Source organism: Psammomys obesus, unplaced genomic scaffold (assembly GCF_907164565.1).
Source record: "Psammomys obesus unplaced genomic scaffold, mPsaObe1.curated_primary_1811, whole genome shotgun sequence".
NCBI lineage: Eukaryota > Metazoa > Chordata > Mammalia > Rodentia > Muridae > Psammomys > Psammomys obesus.
The window spans coordinates 31,803,399-31,813,331 of NW_026593286.1; the positions used below are offsets into that span (position 1 = coordinate 31,803,399).

The window sequence follows — 9,933 nt, forward strand, 5'->3', positions numbered from 1 at the left end:
CACACACACACACACACACACACACACACACACACACACACACACACCATACATAGTAAGAATGAATGAATGAAAACAAACAAACAAACAAAAAAACAGCTGTGGGCTTAGATAACTTCTCTCAGGCTTTTAGTTTGCCTTGACCTTGTGATATTTTGCCTCAGCCTGGAACTTTATTAATCTGACAAGATCTAGAAAATCCAAGTGCTTACATCATACCTAACAATGTAAGCACAGTAAGAATGCCTGCTGTCACTACTCTATCCAACTTTGAACAAGGACCTACTGCAATAAAGTAAGAAAAAGGAAAAGATAGTGGCTTGCAGAGGGAAAAGAAAAAGATATTTATAAATAACGAAAATATATTCATAGAAAATTCAAAGAGACAGCCCCAACAAACTGTTAGAATTAACAAGTTCATTGGAAACAAGGCCCATATCTGAAAATTATTTTTTTAAACTAACATCAAGAAGAAAACATAACTTAAAACTGAGCACTGAGTACCCGGGTACATGCCTGTAATCCCAGCATTCCAGCAGTGGAGGCAGGAGAAACAGGAATTCAAGACCAGTCTCAGCTACATGAGATCCTGGCTCAAACAATCAAAACAAAACAAAGAAATTTATTCAGCATAACATTAAAATATCAAGCAAGTAGGCTATGGAATAAGTTTATATATAAAAAAAAAAACCCTACAAAACAGAAGAAAATACATAATAGCTAAGTAGAAAAAGGGATAGTGTGCTTAAAGATGAAACAATTACATTAAAAGGTTCATTTTCCTCAAACTGAACATATTCCCAGTCAAATTTCCAACTCTCCTTTTGTGTGTGGAGCGGGTGGAGGGGTGGGGAAGCATGCAAATCGGTAAGTTATTTCTGAAATGCAAAGACCAAGAAGAGCCATACTATTACTGAAAAATGAAGGAATGAATAAGGTAAAAAACTGAAACTGAAACAAAGTTTATGTGAAGACTATTAATTTGGACAGCATGGTAGTGACAAGGCCCACATAAAACAACAATTGTTGTTGAAACAAATGTTAGACTCTCTATCCCAGCTAGCTCCCAAATAATTGAGACAGAGACCTTTTAGATTTAAATAAGCTTTAAAGCACCATAACTGGGCAGATATAAACCCTCTAACCTATTTTGTTATTTCTCAGATACCCCAATGCTGCTTGTCATATGTTCTGTTTGGAAGCTTCTGTTCCATCAGGCCAGCCCTCAATGGCCACGTGCTTATGGCCATTCTGTCCCATGGTGACTTGCTTCTCTTCTGGCTTCCTCTCTCCCTCCTCCCGCCTCTGTGGTCCCTCTGAGAACCCAGGCCAGGGAACCTAGAACCTGCCTACTCCTCTTCTGCCCCTATACTCTGCTAGCTTCTTTATTTAACAAGCCAGAGGAGATTAGCCAGCAAAATCACACAGAGTCACGCACACAATGCCATTTGGTGTATGTTGTCTGGGCAGCAACTAGATCTTAGGAGCCAGTGATTTGCATTAGAATACATAGCACCAGACCAACCCCTGACAATGAGTTCAGAAATAGCCTCCATCCAGTCAGCTTGTTATCATACAGATGAAATAGTCATTAAGTTAGCGTTTGCTATAAATGGTGCAAAGCCAATGGGATTTCCGCACTAAAAGAACAAAACAATAACAGTTACGGCCCTTCCTCACGTCATACTCAAAATTCTAGGTAGACTGAGGATCTAGATGGGAGAGGGTTGCTGGTGACAGGGGTGAGAAGGCAAAGCTACTACTGGACCAGGCTGGAGCCCTGACTGCAATCCCTGGGACCCATGTCAAGATCAAAGGAGAGAACTCGCTCCACGTAGTTGTCCTCTGGCCTCCACACAGACACCAAGGCACAAGCAAGTGCCTTTCCATCCCCATGATGCACATAATAATAAAAAAATAATTTTCAAAAATGAAAAAATGCAAGAGGGAAGATAGTATAATTTTCGTAAGAAACACCACAACAACCTTGTAAACAGTAAAGATCAATAAAGGATCACAGAAAGTATTAATCAGAACACTGGGAGGGAACACACACACACACTCACATGTACATGCACACACACACACACTAGGCTTTACAAAGAACTGTTCATCTAAATATCCCAAGGAGATGAAAAAAGAAAATACGCACGCCAGAGAGAAAATACTTGTTCTACACAGAGTAAAAAATAAATAAATACAACTCAAAGGACACATATGAACAAATGTTTAGCTTCATTTGTCATCAGAAAATTAAAAATAAAAACTTGAACTTTACACCACAACACATTGAGGATATAGGACAGGAAGGACAGGAATGCTCACACACTGCTGCTAGGACCATACTCCAGAAGCTATTTGGTAGTCTCTCCTAAAGCCAACACGGCTCCAATAATTCTGCTCCTGAGTAGGTAGGTACTAGTATGTACCAAACAGAATGTGGATTCATTCACCAAGCAGGAGATATCTATGGATCTATATGTGGCAGCCTTATTTGTAACAAATCAAAACTGGAAAAACAACAGAACAGCAGAATGACGATGCAGTGGAAAACCACAGAGCAATGAGGATGACTTACAGCTACAATATACATGACTCTACAAACATAATGCTGAGCAAAAGTCAGATTTGTTAAAAGTATTTTTCAATCATTAGCATTTTCTTTTGTCTTTAGGGTCTTCTGGGTATGTTCATATAATGCTGTTCACTTGTAAAAAACCTGCCCTTAATATATATATAATATTTCAAACAAAATCTCATTAAAGGATATACTGGAATTTAATTAAACCAAGTTTTAAACACTTACCTTGCAAATGGAAGATGCACAGACTTGCATTGCTTACTGATCCTTTTCCTCTTGCTAGCTGACAGAAGAAAAGAACTTTGATGGAACTATTTTTGAATAAACAAAGAAAATGGTAAGTGATAATCTATCATATCACACTTGTCATTGAAATAGCAAATTATATGAGGACACCAGAAGAAACTGAACAAAACAGTTCTTGCCCTGTGTATGTGTTGCTAGGGATTACCTTGGGACCCTCTGCACACCAGCTAACTATTTTACCACAGAACTACCCAGCCTTTCCGTTAGCCTTTAATAGTTGAATAAATATAGTATGTAAGATTAAAACAGCTCATCCCTCATCCCATTTTCCAATGATAATCACTCCTGATATATCACTCCTTATAAACTTTCTATAAATTGAAATACAAAGATATACAAATATATATGTATACATGTATGTATATATGTTTACACACACACAAGATAGTTATAACAATATATAATGTGTTCATGTCTTCTACACATGTGTTATGTAGCATAGAAACACACATTTGGGAATTACCAGTACATGTTAGTAATTAAAACAAAGACTGGTAAAACTACCTAGCAAGAATGAGTATAGATAGAAAAGAGAAATTTAAGAACTGAGTCTTGGGCACTCTGAAAACTTAGCAGTTGGGAAGGAAATCAGAAAACGGGCTGAAAGAACAGGCAGGAAGGTGGAAAGATTTTTGAGTCTGTAGTATCCTGAAAGTCCTAAGATCAGCTTCAGGACCCACAGCTGCCCCTGGGATCTTGTAACTCTTGGCAGCACCGGTGACTTTCTGAAAAGCCAGAGTGATACTGATGTCTAGAAGTGTGGTTCAAGAGAGACTGTGGGAACAAGTCGCTCAAAAGTACAACTGAGACAGCAGCTGAGAAGTAGAATGTGGTTTTCGTTGGTGTTTTTAAGATGAGTTAAAATAAGCTTTTGCAGACTGAGGCAAAATAGTCCAGAAGAGGAAAAAAGTAATGATTTATGAGAGAGTACTCACCACTAACATCACAGCAACATAAAAACAACCCCTGCAGCTAACGATAGACGATGGATCAATGAGTAAGGTGGACCAAGTCCCGAGAGAATGTGTATTACTGACACGAGGGACAACGGCTCAGCCCAGGTGAGGCCTTCCTTGGGCCAGGCTCAGAAGAACGTCAAAACTTTCCCCTGACTCAAGGGTGAATGTTGATGAACAGCTGGCTATTAGCTAAAGCCAGTGTGTGCAGAGTACCAACTGCCTGGGATGACTGCAGTCTGAGTCTGCTTCCCTACAGAGACTGCTACCCAGATTCGCTAACCTCCCTCTCCCTCATGCTGTTCATAATAAACATCCTGAGCTGGTGGTTGCTGGTGGTTGATCTTCACCAGTGTGCATGGCCCATCTGATCCCAGCTTCTCTGTTTGTGTGTCCGTTTCTTTATTCCCAGTTGTTTTAGTTAGGTCAGTCCCTAAGCCATTGCAGCATAAAGGTACTTATCAAAAAGTGCAACCCTTGGAATCCACGTTAAGGTAGAAGGAGAGAATCAACTCACAGGTTTTTTTGACCTCCACATGTACAACAAAATTTAAAAGAAAAATAAAAGGATTTATTTTGGGTTTGCAAAATGATTCTGCAGGTACTTTTTACACATAGGTCTGATGACCTGAGTTCAATCACAGACCCTCCCACAAGATGGCGAGAGAACCAACCAACGCCTGAGAATTGACCCCTAATCTCCCGTCACAGCAGGTACATACCCACCCCAACCTACTAAATAACAAAGAAAATTTCTAAAAGAATGACGCAAAAGACAGAAGTAGGCCTGAGACTTCATCCTCGCTTCAGGAACAACTCCAGGGAGAAGGAACTGTGAGAGAAGATTCAGAGCTTGTCTGCTGGATGACAAATCCAAGACTGTGGACAGCAAAAGTCCAAGCTACACCTTCATCCTCTTACTTCTGTCCCTACCCACTCTCCACTCTCACTGTTTACTCCAGAAGCTCATTTCAGTGCCTTTGAGGTCTCCAAAGGGAAACAAAGCCCTCTGGGGAGAGCACTTTGACATAACATTTTTTTAAAGGGCCAACGGCAAGGCTTTGTACCTCGAAATTCACAATAAGCCTAACAAGTGCTCCTGGGGCTAGTCTCCAGAGTTACTACATATTTTGACATCCTCTCTCCCATTGCTCACCAAATTGTTTCTTTCACTTCTCCAAGTCACCTCCTACACCAGTTCTCATGTATATCTGCCATTTATTTTATGTTGTTATTTTAAATTACCTAGAGTTGATCTTAGAGACTGGTGTATAATAGTCTTTCACTTACCTTAGAAAGACTGCTCATTTCAATTGCAGTTATCAAATTATCATTCACAACTGATTCTATTTCTATAAGCTTCTTATTCTGTGTATATAAAATAGAAACATCTTTTAATTAAGATTTGGAGTTTGCTATAATGATAACATACATTTGTGGATAACATCAGTGGGACCCAAATTTTAAAGGTTTTTTTATTTTATTCTTACTTTTTGAGATAAGGTATCACATCATAACCCAGGATAGTCTAAAACTATTTACACAGTGGAGACTGGCTTTGAATTCATGGCAAGCCTCCTGCCTCAGCTTCCGAACTACTGGGATTAGACATGAAATCATGCCTGCTGATTGTTTTTCAACTGAGATTATATTAAGCTCAAAAGCTACTGTAATGAAGAGTCAAAATATCTATGCACACACAAATATATATGTTTATGACATCAGTTATAAATTTTCTTATATTTTCCTATTTTCTCATAATCATATATCACATAGAAAATAAACAAAGTTGGTCAGAAATATGAATTTAATCATCAAAGTATTACAGGACATTTTTCCATTTTAAACTAATTTTTACTCATTTTAGACCTGAAACTACAGTTACGACTTGGATAAACGCTAGCTTTCATTGCCCTGTCTGTAGTTGGAGGCTGGAAAGAAAAAAGGACTACCTCTATTCTATTTGGCTTGCAGCCAATGAAATACATGATTAAAGGAAAACAGAAATATTGTGGGAACTTCTTCAATTCTTACAGTAACTATGCTCACCATTTAAAAATGTATAAAAATGCTAAGTTTGGCAATCAAATGTTAATCATGGTATTATGCTTTTTTGTAGAGCAAACAGCATGCTTTTAGGATAAGACTTAAGATGTCTTTTCTAGAGCTGCTTAGATGGCTCAAAGATTAAGAGCACTGTCTGCTATTCCAAAGGTCCTGAGTTTAATCCCCAGCATCCACATGGTGGCTCACAACCATCTACAGTGGGATCTGGTGCCCTCTTCTGGTGTACAGGCAGAACACTGTATAAATAATAAATACATACTAAAAAATAAAAAAAAGATGTCTTTTCTATTACCAAGAGTTGTCTATCCTTTAGCATAGGCACTTCCATGACATACTGTCTTTCAATAATTCTCTTCAACAACTGGAATTTTGAAAACATTTTTAGAGTTTCTTTAGTAATGTAACTAATGTAGAGTCCAAAACAAATTAATTTCCATACCAAGTTATTTAGCTTTAGGCGAAGAAAGGTATTCTCAAAATTCAGTTTCTCTACTTCTTTCTGTAATAGCATCTTTTCAGTAGTAATTCGTCGAGAATTCTCTTTCTCTCTACTTAGAGCCTGAGCTAATGCTCTGTTGTTGTGCTTTAGAGAGATCTTGAAAATAGAAGAATTGTCTGCAAAGATATTTTTAAAAAGTTAACACTGAACTTATATCATATTTAATAAAATCTCACATTCCTTAGTAAAATTATTTCAGAAAAATAGTTAAGCTTATAGATATGAAATGAATGTTGGAAAAGAATGGCAATACAAGTATACTTTTAGAGAAAACAAAAAGTACCTAGAGTTTGAAGCTGAAGAAATAACAGCAAGAGAAGATGAAAAGCTGAGAGGCACACAGACAGAACTCTCACAAGGTGAACTGGAATGCTGTCACCTTCCCACCTTCACTGGAAGCAGGGTAGGCAGCTGACCTGGCAGCTCTCAGTCTCTTGGAGACTCACAGGAGCAAGGGCAGCCAATCTGAAATGTTTGTGGAGGTTTCTGTGGCTCCACAACTCAATAAAATTGTCTATGCTCCCAAATACCACTTCTTAAACCTCAAATAAAAAAACTGATCATCCAGGACCTGTGGGATCTTCACCTCTACCCAAAAGATTATACCTTTTTAAGTAATCAACTGCGGTCTAAACTTGATCGCTTTTATTGAAAAGAACTATGTCAACACGTCTTAAATCAATACTGAAATAGTAGCAAAGAAATTTCAGTGAGAATGTAATGATTAAATTCACCTTAAAAGTATTATGTTTCTTTAGTATGATTAAATCTTAATTATAGTTTCATAATTTGGTTTAGATTCTACTACATGCCAATAACCTACCTACTCCAGTTTTATGTGTGTGTGCGTGTGTGCGTGTGTGTGTGTGTGTGTGCCTGTGTGTGCGTGTGTGTGTGTGTGTGTCTGTGTGTCTGAGACAGGATCTGGCTAATGTACTCCTTCTGCCTTGATCTCTTGAGTGACAAAATTATAGGCATGTGCTAACACATCTCACTAAAATAAGTTTTGTTAAGTATAACCTTTTTAGGTATTCAGAGAAAAATGAAAAAAAAAAAACTTTTTTTTTAAATCCCTAACAGGAGTTTATCTTTGGCACAAAGTGGTTTCTCTTGGCTTTCCATGGCATACTCAATAGAAACAGAATAGATCACAACCAGTTAGGATTTCCAAAAGCTAAAAAACAAAACAAAACAACATTTTCCTGCTGTTTTTCAAAGGTCTTCACAAATGAACAGGAAATGGTCACTGTGGGAGGATGGCTAATCCACAAGACTAACCTATAGATCCTGGGAGGAGCTGTCATAATTTAAAGATGCTTCTAGGTGTCTTGGCTTTGTCCTAAGTAATAGGTGTGACATCAGCAGAAATGTCACCATGGAAAACATTCCGTAATGTAGCCAATGAGTACAACACTGAGATAATTTGTGGGAGCAGTAAGTTTACCCTGGGCTTCCCACCTCTGTGGGCTTTGAGGATTTGTTTATTTGTTTGTATGTTTGCCTTCCTAACATCTTATTGCTAAGATTCATAAAACCTCATTTCCAAACTACCTAGTGCTTTCTTGGTAGGCTCTGGCCGATATGAAACCATGTACTACCGTACCTGATCATGACCAAGCGCTTCTACATTATTCATCACCTGACCACCTCAGAATGCAGATCAACTCTCTCACTCTATTTGGCTCTTTTCTAAAGAAGCCATATTGCTATTGTATTTGCATGCTTAGCTGAGGACAGGCCAGGGAGCTTAGCTGAGGACAGGCCAGCCGCAATGCTTACAATTCTGCTATCACCAAGGGTAAAGTAGCAAAACCACTCAGGAGAGCTGAAAGCCATAGAATAAATCAAACAGAAAAAGTACCAGCCAACAAAGAAGTCATTTTAGTAGTTTTCTGTATTTGTTAAAATAAAACAGTTCTTCAGAAAGGTAAAAGGTGAGTAAAGTTTCAATTGAATGGTACTTACTTAATATTTTTGTTTTGATTTTTGAAGCAAGAGAAACATTCAACTTTGTCTTTGAAATTCTGTTCTTCACCCGTCTCTTAATTCCAGAGGTAGCAGAGTCGACTTCCATCAATGGGTACTCCATCTCTAAAGAAAAAGAAGAATCCGGGGGAGGGGGACTGCAGTATTGATGAATACGAGTAAAGTAAAAACTGGTAACTGACACATTCTAAAGCGAAATCACTATGACTTAATTTCACTTTTCTTTTTTTTAAGATTTATTTAGTTATTATGTATACATTGTTCTGTCTGCCATGTACACCTGCAGGCCAGAAGAGGGCACCAGATCTCATTATAGATGGTTGTGAGCCACCATGTGGTTGCTGGGAACTGAACTCAGGACCTCTGGAAGAGCAGTCAGTGCTCTTAATCACTGAGCCATCTCTCCAGCAACCACCATGACTTATAATACACTGTATACATAAGTATTTGCAAAGTCCTTTGCATAAAATATGAAAATAGGAAATATATATATATGAAAAAAAAAAAAAAATATATATATATATATATATATATATATATATATATATATATACACACACACTGTATATAGACTCGGGAGAATTACTGAATTCCAAAAAGGTAAATACTTTGTTGTTGTTCCATTCAGACCTATATTATATCTATATGCTTGGCAGACACAATGGACTAGGGGCAGATAGGTGACAGGATAGGGTCCCTGCTATCAAAAGTGAAATAATCCAGTGTGAGATAGACACTGTTCTGCTTCTATGCAAAAGTATAACCTTAGACAGATAAGTGGGGCTTAACAGAAGCACAAAAGAAATGACTAGTTCAAGGAGCAGAAAGGGGCTGGAAAGATAAGAAATTAGAAGCTTACGTATGTCTACTAGATTTATGGTCTACTAGGTTTACACTGTAATGGAAACTGGAAGATAAATAATTAGACAATATGACAAGAACAATGACTTTAACACATAAAATATTAGAGAACTGTTTAATGCTATCTGAGCAGAGAGAACAGATCAGAAAATGCTCCACGAGATGCAGGTGATGATGCTGCACTCTGGGCTCGAATGGGACCAATCTCCCAAACCTACATCCCTCCATATCTGCATATACCTAGAGAAACCTGTCAGTTGCACCGCCCCCCAACACTCAGCGGCTCCACTACTACTTGCTTTGAGTCCAAAGAACTGTCTCACTAGTCTCTTCATGTCCACAAGAATCCCTAGATTCCCATCATCCTTATCTTCCTCACTCTAATTCCCCTCAATTCTTCACATCCTGTAATTGGTCCTATAGTTGGCTAGAAAATTACCTAGTGAGGTGTGTGTAATTCTCAATCTATGAAGAGCCTACAGATTTAAGGATCCAATGATGAGATTCTCATTTATTAAGGTATCCCTAATACCATCACAAGCATCTTCAAGGGGAGGAGCAGAGAATAGCACAAGGCTGCTGCAAAGTCTTAGCTCAAATGTCACTCTCTTAATGAGCCTTCCAAGTTCAAACTAATTCACAGTCTTCTCCTACTAAAACATAAATTTTTAAGTGAG

At 38.1% G+C, this 9,933-nt stretch overlaps 1 protein-coding gene across 1 annotated transcript in view; it reads right to left on the reverse strand.

The window, feature by feature from the left end:
* Sgo2 (shugoshin 2) overlaps positions 1-8,498 on the reverse strand; it is a 24,279-nt gene extending 15,781 nt beyond the window's left edge. Inside the window, exons 1-4 of the mRNA XM_055616773.1 lie at positions 8,375-8,498; positions 6,350-6,525; positions 5,134-5,211; positions 2,807-2,892 (exon numbers count right to left, since the gene is read on the reverse strand). Of these exons, the coding sequence (XP_055472748.1) occupies positions 2,807-2,892; positions 5,134-5,211; positions 6,350-6,525; positions 8,375-8,498 (464 nt within the window). The remainder of the gene's footprint in view (positions 1-2,806; positions 2,893-5,133; positions 5,212-6,349; positions 6,526-8,374) is intronic.
* Positions 8,499-9,933: the final 1,435 nt, after the last annotated feature.